The following is a 17,989-nucleotide window of genomic DNA, read 5'->3' as shown; positions in this document are numbered from 1 at the left end:
GGGTGTTTTTGGGGGGGGGGGGGGGGGGTGAGAGCACCTTGTTTTCTGCAGTTATGTTCCATATTAAGAAATTGGAAGATGCAAAACCAACTGCATAGTTGCCAACTGCTGAATTGTCAGAACAGTTGGTGGTTGAGAAGATTGATCGGACTACACTTAATTCTTTCACTTGTTTCATCCCTATAAATTCCAAACTGAGCAGATCTCTATCATGCTGCAAATAGCATATGCAACCATCTGCTCCAGTCTGCAGGTAAAAATGAATTGGGAAAAATTAAATTAAGCAGTGACATTGGTCTGTTTTGTAAGAGCACTCCGTTAGTTTTTCGTCAGCAAAATTATACAGAGAAATAGAGCTCGTATTAAGAATATCAGAATCAGACCATACCGAGTGTATTTCAACTTGACCAGAACAAAGACTGACAATTGATACACTGCATACACTTGATATTCCATGAGCTCCTTTGAAATAGTTCAATGGAGATGCTTTGACTTCTGCAGCAACAGAAGTGCCCAACAGTAGGACTCTTGGTAAAGAAAAAAGTATCAGATTACCGCGTATGTCCCCACATGCTAGTACCTGTAGGCAAATAAATAATCTTGAGCATTATTTCCAAATGAATTTGAAATTATTTTTTCTCCCTAAACTGGGGAAGGCTACGCACATTAGTTCTCAGAGTAGAAATTATCGAAAGCATAAGTGCAAGTATTAATCATTTTTTACATGCATATCCATCGAATGGTTGATTCTCAGAAATAACCAGCACCAAGTGAAAGTTAATATACTCAATTCAGAACATGGTTCATGTCAACATGAACAATTATTTTTCTACAGGCTTTTACTGTTAAAGAATGAATTTGAAAAGAAGCAAAGTCACCAAACAGGGAGAAAAAAATAAAAATAAATACAACTTGTAAAAATAGTTCAAACATTTTGCTAGTTATTTAGGGTACTAAAAACAAGATACTAGTTGCACCATCGTGGCATCCTTGGGGTGTTGGCAGTCCATCTTTTGGTTGACTGTACCATTTTCTAAAGAAAGAAATAAACTAGTCTTAGAAGAAATCAGTAGAAAATATCTGGTAAGATCCTGCTGATTTACTTCTATAATGTAAGAACACAATAAAAATTGTAGCAAATTGTATTTATATTTTCTGTGCTAAATGGATAACTGAATTGAAATTGAAATTGAAATGGATACAAGAAAATGTTGAACTTTTGAGAGGTTCAACTCTCTCACCACAATAATTTCCATTTTATGAATATCCCAAAATGAAACTATCTTCCCCTATTTATATATCACCTGCCTATACTACTAATTCTTCCAAATCCCCATAATATCCCCAATGTAAATAAAATTTGAACAAACCCTCACGATACCCCCAACTTAAATAACAATTGAACTAGCTACTGTCAAATATATTGAATAATACTTAAGACTCGATGCCTCTCAATATGAGAGGTTCTCTCATTTTATAGAACCAAATCAAACTAAATATGATAAACACCAATTACAATATTCATTAATTGTAACCTACTAAATATAAATATTGATACTTTATATTCCTTCCTTATATTCCATTGACATTCCCCCTCAAATTGATGTTGGTAAAAACATTAATTTGCAATTATGAACTGAAAGCTTGTGCCCACATCGACGAAAAATAGTGACGACAAGAGACTAAGAAGAAGTGACTACTCCAAAACCACTTCAAGAACACTCAAAAGCCACTCCAGAGAGCCCACTCCCCAAGAAGAATTTCAAAAAGAAATTCACGAAGTGTACCTACACACGCAGTAAGCTCTATCTGTCGGGAGAACTCAATCGAACTCAATCAAACTCATACATAATCTGTATTATGACAAAAGCTCTAACACCAAAATTTCAACAATATATCATTGACAAAAGATGCTGCAGTTGGAAGAAATCCCACCAAACAGACTATACCAAAAATTCAAAGACGATCCTCCTCTAAGGATCCCAAAAAAAAACTCTAGCTCATCATTTGAGCAACAAAAACTCAATAGTCTGCACTCTCATGTCTCTCTCATCCCTATGACCCATCAATATGATGCACAATTTATAGCCTAATAGCTCACAACCCATTTACAAGTTATGCCCTCATGTCCAAAAGCCAAGTCCGCTTTCAACTAATCCATAACCTATTCACCAAATAATAACAAAGCCCAAACTAGCAAAGCAGCCCAAGAAATAAATCTCCAACACAAAATAACAACCCAACTAAATTCTCACAACCCAAACACAATCAAAACTAATCCCATAAAATAAAACCTAAGCCCAAGTAATCAAACCAAATACCAAGCCCATATATTGATAGCCCATTAAACAGAAACCACACCCAACCTATAACCCATACATCTAGCCCATACATCATTATTGCTTTCCACCTACCCCAACCATCGACGTTTTCTTCTTGTCGGCCAACCAATCAAATTGTTCGCATTGGTTCTTCACATCTATATGACACCCAGTCAGATCACAACTCTCTTCTCCAGACCCTAGCCAACCCGTGCCATTGACTACCACATATTGTTAGCAAAATAAAATCCATTCCAATGTGCCGTTTGCCCCTTTCTCCCGCTCCGAGAAGCTAGGCCACATAACCGACTAGACGTGTTCACTCATGAACTAGGTAAAAGCAAGGCCACCACGCATCTGATTCTATGGTGCTATTCAAAAGAAAAGGAAAAAGAGTTAGGTAATTTTTGAAGCACAAGGGTTTGCTATTCAAAAAACAAAAACTCAGGGAGATTCTGAAACCACCCTATTTAAACCATGGCGAATTTGGCGATGGCTAATGGAGCATTGTGGTGGTGGCGGGTTGACTAATTAAAGTGCCACCACGGGTCCGATTCTGCTTTTGATTTCTCTTGCGATGACTCATTTGCTACTCTTGCCGCTGATGAGGACTCATCTTTCCGCCATTTTGACCTCTGCCAGGTCCCACCACCACAACAGTTATAACCGCCAAATGTTTAATTCACGGTGGCCCGTTAACCCCCACCACCCTTTTCATCCACTAATGATCGATGTGGCATCACAAGTAATCACTGCCTCTTATCATCTTATCTCATTTGAACCAGTAGAAGCAGATTGAATAATCAAGTTTGAAAATTTAACTGAAACAAGAAATTTTAACCGGACGATCGGTACGGGGCCGCTCGCAGAAATTAAACCCTCTCTAATACGATATCAAATATATTGAATAATACTCAAGACTCGATGTCTCTCAATATGAGAAGTTCTCTCATTACATAGAACCAAATTAAAACTAAATATAGTAACTATCAATTACAATGTTCATTAATTGTAACCTATAAAATATAAATATTGATACTTTATATTCTTTCCTTATATTCCACCGACAGCTACTAATATGGGGTTCTATCAATATTATGTTAAGGAAACATGACCTCTTCATCAAAAGATGCATCCACACACAGTATCCGCATTCCAAAGCATGAGATGAATTCTGCAATTAGGCACACGTCACAACTCCTTGATCCACTGACAGCACTAAATTGCAAAGTGTGCCCTAATCTCCATAACTTCAAGCTACCTCCAGGACTAACAGTGAAGATGAACCTGCGTATAAAAATTACTTGGGATGTTTCACTACTTTCAATATATCGAGCATATATACACATGCTTGTTTCTATCTCTTTTCTGACCAAGCATCTGTATGTATGTATAAAACAATTGCTTTGAGAGTTTGGACTTAATTTATAGTATCTGATGCTAAGCTGCTATAATTGTAGTTGTACTTGTGATCCGATCATCAATTTGATAAAAAGAAAAAATATATATATAAGATTACTTTTAGAGCCAAAAAGAAAAGATGATTGCCATCTCATATTCTGGTTGCAATGGAACTCTATTACCTATTTCCTAGTGACTTGCACCAATAAGTGCCCAATAGATGTCTTCCCTTTTCAGCAGACCAGGTGTAAACAAATTCAACTTTTGGGTTCCGAGCACCACAAACAATTTGGAGGATTGCCATACTTCCCTTACCATCTCCAACAGCAACCCAATCTTCAACTTCATCAGAAAAGTTTGAACAGTTTGATAACAAGTCCATACAAATGATTGGCGCCTCCTCACTGATGCGGATAAGTTCAGTCCATTTGAAGGCACCATTATCAAATAGGCCAAGATGGTACAGGTAACCTTTGTTAGTGGCAACATAGAGAGAATCTTCACGTGAGAAGTGTAAACAGCGGACATATTCACTTTTGCTGCAAGAAGGCAAAAAAGGTTAGCAGGGCTGGAAAAAATACTGTATAATAGAAGTGGAACAAGTTAACTTGCAGAAAGTTATCAGAGCTACGCATCATGTATAAATTATATGACTGGTTGAAGATCCTTATACAGATCAAGTAAACAGGGAAATTGACTCAAATGGGAGAGTTTTCTAGTTGTATGTATTATTATATCCCCCCAGGAAAATCTGTTTCGTCCAATGTCAAATATAAAGGTCCAAGACTATTTCAGGTCCTTGCTGAGTAAGAGTTGTGGAAGGATAAATTGCACAAAGAATTTAAACCTTGGCAAAGTACACACCAAAACAGCAGCCCTCATACTCAAAATCACAAGGTAAAAGCCCTAAGCTGATGATATATTTATTTATTTTCATTGTTTCCGGTATTGACACATAGACCCCGTTTGGCCCCCTTTTTCTTTCAATTTTTTCTTCCAATTTTTTCTTCCCGCTCTTATTTTCAACCACACAATCTCCCATAAAATATTATTACACATAAACCGAAAGCCTTTCCTTCTTTTTCAACCACACATTCTCCAAAAATACACTATTTCAAGTATTAACATTTGAAAGAAAGGGGGCCAAACAGGGGCATAGAATGGGACTCTATCTTTATTCTCGTTCGATTAATTAGTTCTTTAAAAGATCTATAAAACTATGGAGTGAATGAACATGAACAGATAAAGAAGCCATTGTAATTTTCCGTAAATACTAGGCCTACTAAAGGCACAAAATTACTAACAATGAGTGGCCTTGATTAATTCCCTTACCCATAAGTAGTAAAAAACATTTACAGCTGCACTTCCATGTGGCAAAATGGATCAAAGTCTTTTCAGCTGCATGAGAAATTGCAATGCACCAAACATCAAATTGGCACGTGAGATTTTGCTGAAATAACCATTACATCAGCTATAGTTGTCATTACTGAGATGCCATACTATTAGAATTAGAGGGACTGATCCTACTGGTGTTCCTAAACTACTAAGAAATTTCATAAAATTACTGCCTAGAGATTGCAATCCAGTTTGAGTTACGATTTCCAAAGTAAGATCTTGCACAAATATGGATAGGCAGACCTAAGTAGTGCATTTACTATCTTGCAGATTTATTCAGCATTTTTAACACAGAAGTTAACAGTAATAGTCAAACCGGTATGGTTCCATCGGATCCTCACATATTGACTTTCTTTTCCGGGTACTTTAAATAATAAAATTAATGAGACGTGAAATCCATAAAAATTGTGAAGTATATTGACAATGCGACGGTTGAAAAATTACCTGTCCATGAGGTCAACATGCTCTGAAGAATTGGGTATAAGCAGAGTAAAGGTTTCTTTTCTGTCAACGAAATCCTCTTCCCCCTTGCTCAGTTCTAAACCCTTAGAAGATTTATGAAGGTGAACTTTTATTGAAGAATCAAACCCAGCAGTAACAAGAAGTGAAGAGTGCGGATCATACAAACATCTCCATACTCCCCTCCCGCTGTAGAAGTAAAATAATAATACCAAATTACAGTACGATATCAAATACTGGCCAAACAAGTGCAAGATGCAAGCACAAACAGACCTTTTTCACCAAATCATAAACATAAAAGGCAGAGTTGTAGAGAAAACTCGAAAGCCACAACATAAACACTGTAAGTGAGATACAAATTGAATAAACTGAAAATAAATTGCGAAGTGAATGCTTTTCCAGCAGAAAATCTGTACTTCAATGGACAAACAAGAACTAAATCTTGAATTCTTCAACACAACTATGAAGTTTTTACAACTTACATATGCTCCCTGATCATATCAAGTTCTCTTCCATCAAGATCCCAAACTCGACATGTGCAATCCTCGCCAGCAGTGATGATTAACTGAGTAAAGGCCAATAAGCCCAAAAATAAAATAAAAATTTGTGAAACTAAAAATCTATTCCTTGTGTTTCACTTTCAAATGGTAGCTACTATATCATAAAATTAAGTAATAAAGGATATGTGCGCCTTGCATTATAGCTGAATCACATTATAGCATTTGCAAGTGACTGGAAACAAAAAAGTGCAACCTGAAGGGAAGAAGGACCAATTCATATATCCAAAAACTAGAACACAAGGCAATCTCATGTAGGATTGTTCCCAGGGAACTGGCTCTCTGAAATTTAATAAGTTCCAAACTCAGATGCATTCTTAAACTCAAACATTCTATCATAGCATATAAATAAAGCTACCAACCATACCTTGGCTTTTATTCACTTAACTTACTTCAAGAATCATTAAAAGAATAAATTGATCGATGCTAAAATTTCATGTATGGTTGCAATCAAGCTTTTGAAGCCAATAATTTGGTTTGGCCAGCCATGGCACCCCCAATCACTATATATGTTTCTGCTGGTTTTAAACTTAAAATGTTACCTACTGCAAACTGGTATTAAAAAGACAGAGAGAGATGCATACAACGTCATTCTAGAGCATGATAAATCATTTTGTACGTTAAATTTGAAAGCATTCGTTGCAATATATTGGCAAATGAGGAAGAATAAAGCAAGACCAAGAAACATTAACTCGATTCCAACTGGCGGAGATGCGCTAAAGATTAAAGTCTGGTCAGTAATTAGCTTAACCTTTGAGAAAATAATTTAGCCATTACTTCAGGCTACAATAGCATATATGTGACAGGTTAGCTCACAAGAAAAAGAATTAAAAGTAAGGACAAGAAGCAGAAGGTAAACTAACCAGAGAAAAAGAGTTATATCCTAATCACATACTCATTGTCCAATTTAATTTTTATTTTCAACATGCTACAAATACCATTTTACATGTGACCTTACCGAGTCATATATACAGCAGTCCCAAATTCTGGCATTGTGCCCAAACAGTACAGGGCCAGTCAAGTGATTGACACTGTCGTCTGTTAGGTTGTAGGAACTTGCTTTTTCAGAATGAATTTCCCAAATGCGAGCACTGCACTAATTAAGAGACCAATAATTGCATAGAAGCATGTTATAATGAGTTATCTGGTTACTCAAAAAGTTGGCTGATATGGATTGCCGACATTAATTACCTACGGTCATCAGAAACGGATACCAGTTTCAATCCATTAGGAAACCATGCAATGCGAAAGATTGAACCCTCGTGTCCTACAAGCCTACTTATAAGAACATCTGCATACTTCGGACCAGGAAGCTGGAAATCCACATCAATAATCGATTGCACCTTGTTTTCCACAGGATTTTCAAGGACTGTAGCATGATTCCAAGAAACCACTTTCCACACAATAATCTACCAAAACCAGATAGGACCAAAAAGAAAGATTGATGGTAAAAAGGAAAAACTTAAACTTGAGGCGAAGATGATAATGATATTATATCCTACCATTCCAATGGATAGGCAGAGAAGATATACTAGGAAAATAAAATGATAAAAAGGTAGTTTAGTGTGTTTGAGCCACATTCTTTTTGAAGAATGTATTTTGAAATAGTAGATTGATGGAGAATGTGTGGTTAAAAAAGAAGGAAAAGTTTTTTATTTGCGTGTAATATTATTTTAACGAATGAATACATGGTTGAAAAGACCCGAGAGAAAAATGTATTTTAGAAAAAATAAGAATCAAACACCCCCTAAGTTACCTCATTAAAGATTGTACCAGATGCGATAAGGAGTGATTCAACTTTATCCCCCCACATCCGCAAGGAATACAATAGGCACCTCTCTGAAAATTGCATTTGAAAAGAAATGTAAATGAGATAACATCTAGCACATGTACTCGAAGAAGCTAATCACCTCATTATACTAAAATTAATCAAACACGTGTTCTTGCAGGTTGTCAACTATTGCACTTTGGTTGCCAAGGGATATGAACTTATGTAACTACTAAGACTTTCTTAAGAGATTGAAAATGTGTTTCTTCATTACATTCGCCTTGGATAATTTGCCTTCTTGTCCATAATCAGCTAGTAAATATGTTGTTTCAAATGTTCATATTTTTAAACAGCTATATTAACACTATCTATTGAAATTTTATCACCAAGGAAAAGGAACGTCAATTGAAAAAACTAACCTGAGGATTTTACATCAGAGAACATATTACATCTAAAAATATCCCAGAAGCACACAGAGTTGTCGCTGCATCCAATTGCAAGATAACGGCTCCATTTGCTAGTAGTTGCACCGTCCTCCTACGATCAACAAATAAGACTACCATTTCAATCTACTTTGAAAAGCTCAAAAAATAGCAGAAGGAAATTTAAAAGAGTTTAGACCTTCAAGAAGCAAACATCCAGCACCCAGTGACCTACTTTTGGCAGTGCATGAATAAGACTTAGTGCTAAATGAAAACATGGAAACTGTTGGTTGTCTTGTTCAATTTGCAAATTAAAAAGCTTCACTCTCCTTTCTCCGAAAATGGCAATTCGTAATGTAAAAGCAGAGCCTGTCAGTTGTCTGAGAGAATTGTCCAAAGTGATCCCGTGAACTCGAATTCCATCAAAGACTTGAAAAGAGTTTATCATCTTTCCACTCGATAAATCGTACACCAGAATCTGTGAGCCGGTTCCTGTGAAGGGAAATGTAATTGTTATTTTCAAGAGTAACAAAAAAATAAGAGGCCGGGGGGCGGGGGGCGGGGGAGAGAGGATTAACCAGCTAGGAGGAAAGGAAGAGAGGAGAGATGAGGGGGAAGGTGGAGGAAACAGAGGGCAGAGATTTCTCCAAGGTAAGGGCCACGACGGAGTTGCCACTCTGCTTGCTCAGCCTCGCTCATGGCCACTGCAGCGGGAAAATAGAGTAGGGTTTCACCGCTGCGGGAATTCCCTTAAAAGCGAAAGGTAACTATCGGAGGAGGCGGCGTTCGCTAAAATCATCGAGCGCTTACCAAAAAGGAGTAACAAGGCGCAAAACAAAAGTGCGTGCGGTAAGCGTGGATCGAACACGCGACTTTCCGACATTCAGTCTGATGCTTTGCCAAATGGGAACATTTATCATAATTGCCATTCGCATACGAGAACCTCCGACTTCTTCTAGAGCTGAATTTTAAATATATCTGAATTTGATTTGTACTGCCCTTCTAGCCGTACTTCGGGCCCCTCATAGTTTGTGCTGATCTTGGGATCAGTAACTGAAGTCAGCTAATCAACTTCTATTTCTTTACAAACATCTAGTTAGATCATGTTATCCGACTAGAAAGGATAAATTGTTCTATAACATTATCTTGGACATAATCCAAAAATTCAAATGGTACACTAAATCTTCTTTATTTTTATTTTTATTTTTATTTTTTTTAAACAAAACCACCAACTTCCATTCATCCAAATCAGTTCTCAAAATGTTTACACTATCAAGGGGAAGATTTTATAAGTTAATTCTGCCAATGTATGAGCTGAACCATTGGCATCCATAGAGCATATGCACTTGACAATTCGGTAAAAGATGCTATCAACTCCTTTATGCTGTAGATGAGGTACAAAATGATTGCACAGCAGTTGCAGCATTATGGTAATCGAGCTCCACCGAGAGAGGTCAATTCCGATCTCAGGCGCAAGCTTTACCTCTTCAAGAATGGACGAGCATTCGCCAATAGTAGAGAATCTTCTTGTCATCGATTTGGAACCAGCAGCAGTAACGTCCCCTTTATCATTCAGGCAAATCATCCCAACTCCAATAAAGTGCCAACACTCTTTTATCGCTACAACACTCATTTTCAGAAGTCTTGTTAGAGTTGGTTGCCATTTTCTAGACCCACCACATTATCAAAGACTTTGCTCCTACCTCCATCAACTAGTAGATCTGTTCCTGAAACTCAATGATAAAGTCAGTAGCCTTCTCCAATGATGATACTCATTGCCTCTACAGCAAAAAAACTACCCGAGCCTTCAGTGAAAATCACCCATATTCCAATTGGCATGAAAATCTTTTGAATCAACCCCCATAACAATTTTCCACTATTTCTTTATAGAAATGTTAATAACGAATTAGATAGAACTAGCTTCAACAAAGTATTGCTTAAATAAGCTCCATTTGATAATGTATGTAACACCTTAAAACTTGTCCCAAAGGTTACTCAAATAATTCTTTTAGCCATCATAAAACTTGATTTACACATTGTAATACAAAAATAAGAAAAAGAAGAAAAACTTAGTGGAATATCGTTGAAAATTCAAATAGATATGGGACAGAAAGTTTTTCTAAAAAACTTGTTCACGAAAATATTATTTCGATTTAAAACACCGCAAGTATACGGTTCGCAACAGGTAATAAAGTAGATGTTGAATCCAAGTATCGTCCCACGGAGATTGATTTAATTCAATTTCAAGTACCGCAACCTTAATCGAGACAATAAATATGAGAATGTTTGTTGTGATGAAATTATAACTAAAATAAACTATGTATGCAATTATGAATTAATTAAATGAAAATAAATGCAAAATGATATTTGAATGCAAGTTTGATGAGATTAATGAATGAGAAACACACTAAGATCACGAATTTACATGCTAATCCTAATTCTACAAATTGACCACACATTTGAAGTTTGAAGAATCAATGTTCCTATTTTATCCAGCAATCTCTCTCGAGTAATGTTGAATATACTCTCATATATGACCTGACTATACCTCTATAATGGACGCTAATATACAAGAATGCATAAAATCTTGTGAAAACTTAGATATTCACGCAGGGCATAGCGGTATATCTATATCCTGATGCGAAACCCCGTAGTAATGGAAACTACGAAACCCACAACTAGATTGATGCGGAACCCAAGAACGCCAATACTAATCCGGTTTTGGATCTTGAACCCCAATAATCGAACCACGAAACCTTAGATTAGCGAAGAATCTGAAACCCCTTAATTACAATCAATGAAACCCACAATCCGACGTCAAGAACACCACAAGAAATCGATTCTTGATAAGTTCTAAGTTTGTCCGATGAAAAACAATTGATTGAAAGAAAATTTCTCTCTCTGTATTAATTTCAACAAAAGTTTTTTTACATAATGAAAAGAGTTTCCTATTTATACTATGGCATAAAAAAGTCCAAATTAATCAAAATATGGTAATATTTTGATTTCACAAGAGTTCTACCAACATTAGAAGATTCGGCAAAAATTAAAAAAAAAACGAATTTTTTCCCATTTTTTGATCTATGCGGCCGCATAGATCATTTCTATGCGGTCGCATAGATCACTCCAGTCAGCCACATGTAGTTTCGGTGGCCTTCTATGCGGCCGCATAGGCCGTTGAGCCTGCGGTCGCATAGACCAACTCCGTGCCGCCTTCGTCCGCTTTTATCTCATTGATCCAAGTTCCTTCGGCCTTCGACCCCAACATGAAACTTGTTCCATTTGACCTCCCGAACTATGCGGCCGCATAGATCAAAAAATGGGAAAAATTCGTTTTTTTTTTAATTTTTGCCGAATCTTCTAATGTTGGTAGAACTCTTGTGAAATCAAAATATTACCATATTTTGATTAATTTGGACTTTTTTATGCCATAGTATAAATAGGAAACTCTTTTCATTATGTAAAAAAACTTTTGCTGAAATTAATATAGAGAGAGAAATTTTCTTTCAATCAATTGTTCTTCATTGGACAAACTTAGAATTTATCAAGAATCGATTTCTTGTGGCGTTCTTGACGTCGGATTGTGGGTTTCATTGATTGTAATCAAGGGGTTTCAGATTCTTCGCTAATCTTAGGTTTCGTGGTTCGATTATTGGGGTTCAAGATCCAAAACCGAATTAGTATTGACGTTCTTGGGTTCCGCATCAATCTAGTTGTGGGTTTCGTAGTTTCCATTGCTACGGGGTTCGTATCAGTTGGTATCAGAGCTTTGACTCCAATTTAATCAGGTTATATCTTTGTTTTTTTTTAATTCCTTTAAATTCCTTGTGTTCTTGTGTCCAGAAGCTTTTCTTGATTCTTTGATCCAAAAAGTGTCAAAAAGAATCTTCATATTCTGTTTCCCGGGGTCAATTTTCGCCCAAATTCGTTTTCGTTTTCTGCGTTGGTTTTGTTATTGAATTCCGAATCATAAAAAAAAAGTTACTGTTCATCCGTACGGTACTGTTCATCCGTATAGTTATAAAAAAAATTGTTACATATTATTGATCTGTCAAATACCAACAATTCTTTTATTCAATATGGTTTCTCAGTTGCCTGGACACATTGATTCATTCCACTCCTTCAATTCAAAGTCAAAGTTTTAGAAGTTTCCTTGAGTCCTTTTGTTACAATTCTTTGAATCACATCCGGTTTGAGATTTCTACAAGATTGATTGATTGATTAAGTTCGTTGATTGTCCTTAGAAGCAATTGTTGAAAAAACTGAGTGGTAAAAGGCAGAGAGGTGAGCTCAATAGAGGGTAAAAGCCATTGTGTGTTTCCGAGTGACTTTGGTGAGGCAGTTAAATAAAATTTTAGTGTTAGGATGTCAGAAAGGGCAGAATCAAACTCAAGCCAACAAGGCAACAATAATAACGCATCGGAGGATTTGGTGCAAATGTTTCAAAGGGCGTTTGGAGATATGAGAGAACGATTGGAGAAGCAAGAGGCTTGGATGAATAGGTTAGATACATCGGTGGCCAATCTTAGTCGGGGGCATCGAGTGGATGTGTCCAATGTCAGAGGACCGGATAGATGGGAGCCTAGGAGGGAAAAGCGAGAAGAGTATGGATATGGGAGTGAACTGGGCGAAGATGAATTTCACGGTGTTGAGATGGGAAGGATGAGAAATAGAGGCGATAGGTTCGACAGACGGGGTCGGAATGATCGCGGGGAGGAGTTGGATGGATATCTAGGAAATATAAAGATGACCATTCCTTCATTCAAAGGAAGGAGTGATCCCGAAGCATATCTGGAGTGGGAGAGAAAGGTTGAGATGATCTTCGAATGTTATACTTATTCGGAGGAGAAGAAGGTGAAGTTAGCGATTTTAGAGTTCAGTGACTATGCCATTTCATGGTGGGACCAAGTGGTTACTTCACAACGTAGGAGTGGGGGAAGACCAATTAGCACTTGGGAAGAATTGAAGTCATTGATGAGAAAGAGGTTTGTTCCTAGCCACTATTACCGAGATATCCATCAAAAACTACAAGGCCTATATCAAGGGTCGAAAGTGTAGAAGATTACCATAAGGAGATGGAAATACTCATGATTAGGGCTAATGTGGTGGAGGATCGAGAGGCTACCATGGCACGATTTTTGAATGGTTTGAATAGGGAAATTGCCAATGTAGTAGAGTTGCAACATTATGTGGAGTTGGAAGACATGTTGCATGTGGCTATGAAGGTGGAGAGGCAGTTGAAGAGAAAAGGGACAACTAGGCAACCGATAGGAACTTCGAGTGCAAATCCATCTTGGAAACCGGGATGGAACAACAACAACAACAACAATAAGGTTGATAAAGCTGTACCTAAGGGTAGGAATGAATGGCAAAAAGGGAAAGATGAGAGTGCTAGCAAAACAGCACCCAAAACTGATTCACAACCATCAAGAAATCGAGACATCAAGTGTTTCAAATGTTTGGGGTCCGGGCACATCGCTTCTCAATGCCCAAATAAACGGGTAATGGCATTGTTGGATAATGGAGAAGTGGTGAGTGAAAGTGAAGGCGAGTATGATGACATGCCTGCATTGGAGGACGTTGAAAAGGAAGAAAAATTGGAGTTTGCTGTTGGAGAATCGTTGGTGTCACGGAGAGCTCTTAACACTCAAGTCAAAGTGGATGATTCGGAGCAGCAGCGAGAAAATATCTTCCATACACGTTACGTCAACGATAAGGTATGTAGCATGATAATTGATGGTGGGAGTTGCACGAATGTAGCTAGCACAACTATAGTTGAGAAACTAGGACTAGCATTGTTAAGACATCCTAGGCCTTATAAGTTACAATGGTTGAATGATAGTGGAGAAGTTAAGGTGAATCGCAGGGTCTTAATTAATTTTTCGATTGGAAGTTACAGTGACAAAGTAGTTTGTGATGTGGTGCCTATGCATGTGGGACATATATTGTTAGGAAGACCATGGCAATATGATAGAAGGGTCACACATGATGGGTATAGGAATCAATATAGCTTTGTCAAGGATGGGAAGACTATTACTCTTGCTCCATTAACACCTGCACAAGTTTATGGAGATCAACTCAAGCTGAAAAGTGAGGAAGATGAGAGAATAAGAGAGTCTGGAAAAAGGAGAGGCAATAGTGAAACCATCGATAAGAGAGAAAATAGTGAGGTGGCTAAGAGTGGAGAAAAGAGAGAGGAGCCACATGAGGGGAAAGAAAATGAGTTAGTTGAGAAGAGAGAAAAAGAGTCAGCTGAGTGGAGAGAAAAGCCAAAGGTCAACTTCTATACAAAGGAGAGTGAGTTGAAAAAGGCTATGAGTGAAAGTAGACAAATGATATTGTTAGTGTACAAGGAGTCCCTCCTCAATCTTGAGGATTCTAACACATCCCTCCCTAGTTTGGTTAAATCTTGATTGCATGAGTTCGACGATGTGTTTCCTGAGGAGATGCCAAGTGGATTGTCACCAATCAGAGGCATCGAGCACGAGATTGACTTTGTACCCAGAACTGTCATACCTAATCGACCAGCTTACCGAAGTAATCCCGAGGAGACGAAGGAGCTTCAGAAGCAGGTGGAGGAGTTGATGAGTAAAGGTTATGTCAGGGAGAGCATGAGTCCATGTGCTGTACCTGTTTTGTTGGTACCTAAGAAGGATAGGACTTGGAGAATGTGCGTAGATTGCCGAGCTATCAACAATATCACGGTAAAGTATCGTCATCCAATACCTAGGTTAGATGATATGCTTGATGAGTTGCATGGGGCTTGCATTTTTAGTAAAATTGATCTTAAGAGTGGGTATCATCAAATTCGCATGCGGGAGGGTGATGAATGGAAAACGGCATTTAAAACTAAGTATGGGTTGTATGAATGGTTAGTTATGCCATTTGGACCCACTAATGCACCGAGCACTTTTATGCGTTTAATGAACCATGTTTTGCGTGCTTTTATTGGGAAATTTGTTGTGGTTTACTTTGATGACATCTTAATCAATAGCAAAACCCTAGATGAGCATATAGAGCATTTAAATTGTGTGCTTGTTGTATTACGAAAGGAACAACTATATGCCAATTTTAAAAAGTGTACATTTTGCATGGATAGAGTTGTTTTCCTAAGATTTGTGGTTAGTGCTAATGGGGTAGAAGTTGATGAAGAAAAGATAAAAGCTATAAAAGAATGGCCAACACCTAAGACTATAACTGAAGTTAGAAGTTTTCATGGATTGGCTAGTTTTTATAGGAGGTTTGTAAGAGATTTTAGCACCATCACCACACCGTTGACTGAAATAGTAAAGAAGAGTGTAGGTTTCCATTGGAGAGAATCACAGGAAGTTGCATTTAACATGATTAAGGATAAGCTATGTAAAGCGCCTATTTTAGCATTACCTAATTTTGATAAAACATTCGAGGTTGAGTGTGATGCATCAGGGATAGGTATAGGAGCAGTATTAATGCAGGAAAGGAGGCATATTGCTTACTTTAGTGAAAAGTTGAGTGAAGCAGCATTGAACTATCCGATATATGACAAAGTGTTGTATTCACTTGTTCGAGTTTTGGAGACTTGGCAGCACTACTTATGGCCAAAGGAATTTGTGATACACACCGATCATGAATCTTTGAAGCATTTGAGAGGTTAAGGTAAGTTGAACAAAAAACATGCGAGATGGATGGAGTTTATTGAGACTTTTCCATACGTCATCAAGTACAAACAAGGTAATGAAAACATAGTTGCTGATGCATTGTCTCGAAGGTACGTGCTTTTAAATTCATTAAGTACTAGATTACTTGGTTTTGAGCATATTAAAAGCATGTATGAAACTGATAGTGATTTTTTTAATATATATGCTTCATGTGACAAATGTGCATTTGATAAATTCTATAGGTATGAAGGATATCTGTTTAAGGAAAATAAGTTGTGCATTCCTAATTGTTCTTTGCGTGAATTATTGGTAAGGGAAGCACATGGGGGTGGTTCAATGGGACACTTTGGAGTTCAAAAGACTTTAGACATGTTAGGAGAACATTTTTATTGGCCTAGAATGCGACATGACGTAGAGCAAATATGTGGAAAGTACATAACTTGTAAAAAGGCTAAGTCTAAGGTTCAACCACATGGATTGTATACTCCTTTGCCTGTGCCTAGTGAACCATGGGTAGACATATCTATGGATTTTGTGTTAGGTTTGCCTAGGACAAAGAGGGGTAGGGATTCAATATTTGTAGTGGTCGATAGGTTTAGTAAGATGGCGCACTTTATACCATGTCATAAAACTGACGATGCTACTAATATTGCGGACTTGTTAGTGTTTACCATTCATAGAGTTTGCATATAATCGAGTCATACATTCTACTACTTCATTTTCTCCTTTTGAGATTGTTTATGGTTTTAATCCACTAACACCTATGGATTTAATACCTTTACCTGTGCATGAACGAGGTAGCTTGGATGGGAAACGCAAGGCAAAGATGGTGAAAGCACTCCATGAAAGGGTCAGGATGCAGATCGAAGAGAAAGGAAAGCTGGTTGCATCAAAAGCAAATAAAGGAAGGAGACGCGTTACATTTGAACCTGGAGATTGGGTCTGGGTGCATTTCAGAAAGGAGAGTTTTCCAGAACAGAGGAAGTCGAAGTTGCAACCAAGAGGTGATGAACCGTTTCAAGTCATCGAGCGGATCAACGACAATGCCTACAAAGTGGACTTACCAGGTGAGTATAATGTTTCAGCTACTTTTAATGTTGCTGATCTATCTCTTTTCGATGCAGGTTCAGATTCGAGGACGAATCCTTTCAAAGAGGGAGGGGATGATATGAATCAAGGCACGTCCACAACCGAAGCAAGTCAAGCGACGAGTTACGGAAAGGATTCATTGATAGTCGAAGGCGGACCGATGACGCGATCGAGGACGAAGCGAGTGAAAGAAGCGATGGGATTGCTTGTCAAGCAAACGATCGATGAAACAATGTTCGGGAGGTCAAATGGAACAAGTTTCAAATAAAATTGCATATAAACCGTTCAAATTCAAATAACATGCTATTTTGTCAATAGTTTAATAGTAGAAATAAAAAGATTACATCACACGATTCATTGTTCTCCTAGTACAAACAAATTTAGCCTAGCATGATAAGAAGAACAAAAGAAATTGAATAATAAAGAAAAAGACATCATCAATTTAAATTTTGAATTGAATCCTTGCATCTAGATGTCAATCTTCACGTTCTTGCCTTGTTCTCCTCTCTAAAAACCCTTATGAATGTGTTATAATGCGCCCTCCCTTCCTTAGGGACGACCCTAAGGTTTTAAAATACTTCCCAATATTTATTTCCATAAGAATTTCAATCAAAATAAGAAACCGGAATTTTTTCGTCACAATTAGCCCGGGTAGTCACCCAGGCTAACATTTTCGCCTTGATAATTGTTCCTTGATGTTGGGCAGTCGTCCAGTTATAAAACTTTCGAATGTTGCATTTTGATCCCCGAATTCAATTCTTGATTTTTTAGATCATTTCTCTTTATTTTCTCCCAATACTTTAAGTCCTTACTAAATTTGTCCTTGAGTTTTTCTCATCGTCATTTCTACTCTCGTTTCATCTTTTGGCTATTTGCACTTTGGTCCTCGAAGTTTCGTTTTATTCCATCTTGGCCCTTTTTATTCTCTTTTCTCTTGAAT

General features: G+C 37.5%; 1 protein-coding gene and 1 pseudogene across 1 annotated transcript in view; one reads left to right on the top strand and one right to left on the bottom strand.

Annotated features, from left to right (window-relative positions):
* The window catches only part of LOC111412465, a 15,657-nt gene extending 6,397 nt beyond the window's left edge, over positions 1–9,260 (bottom strand). The window contains exons 1-12 of the mRNA XM_023043398.1: positions 8,902–9,260; positions 8,523–8,815; positions 8,321–8,438; positions 7,890–7,972; positions 7,325–7,542; positions 7,092–7,224; positions 6,059–6,141; positions 5,562–5,765; positions 3,905–4,261; positions 3,437–3,608; positions 389–580; positions 38–247 (exon numbers count right to left, since the gene is read on the bottom strand). Of these exons, the coding sequence (XP_022899166.1) occupies positions 38–247; positions 389–580; positions 3,437–3,608; positions 3,905–4,261; positions 5,562–5,765; positions 6,059–6,141; positions 7,092–7,224; positions 7,325–7,542; positions 7,890–7,972; positions 8,321–8,438; positions 8,523–8,815; positions 8,902–9,022 (2,184 nt within the window). The 5' untranslated portion in view covers positions 9,023–9,260. The remainder of the gene's footprint in view (positions 1–37; positions 248–388; positions 581–3,436; positions 3,609–3,904; positions 4,262–5,561; positions 5,766–6,058; positions 6,142–7,091; positions 7,225–7,324; positions 7,543–7,889; positions 7,973–8,320; positions 8,439–8,522; positions 8,816–8,901) is intronic.
* Positions 9,261–10,878: 1,618 nt separating this feature from the next.
* LOC111412763 lies at positions 10,879–17,769 on the top strand (annotated as a pseudogene).
* The last annotated feature ends 220 nt before the right edge of the window (positions 17,770–17,989 follow it).

This window comes from Olea europaea, chromosome 16, assembly GCF_002742605.1.
Source record: "Olea europaea var. sylvestris chromosome 16, O_europaea_v1, whole genome shotgun sequence".
NCBI classification, from domain to species: domain Eukaryota; kingdom Viridiplantae; phylum Streptophyta; class Magnoliopsida; order Lamiales; family Oleaceae; genus Olea; species Olea europaea.
This window is presented reverse-complemented; position numbering and strand designations above follow the sequence as displayed.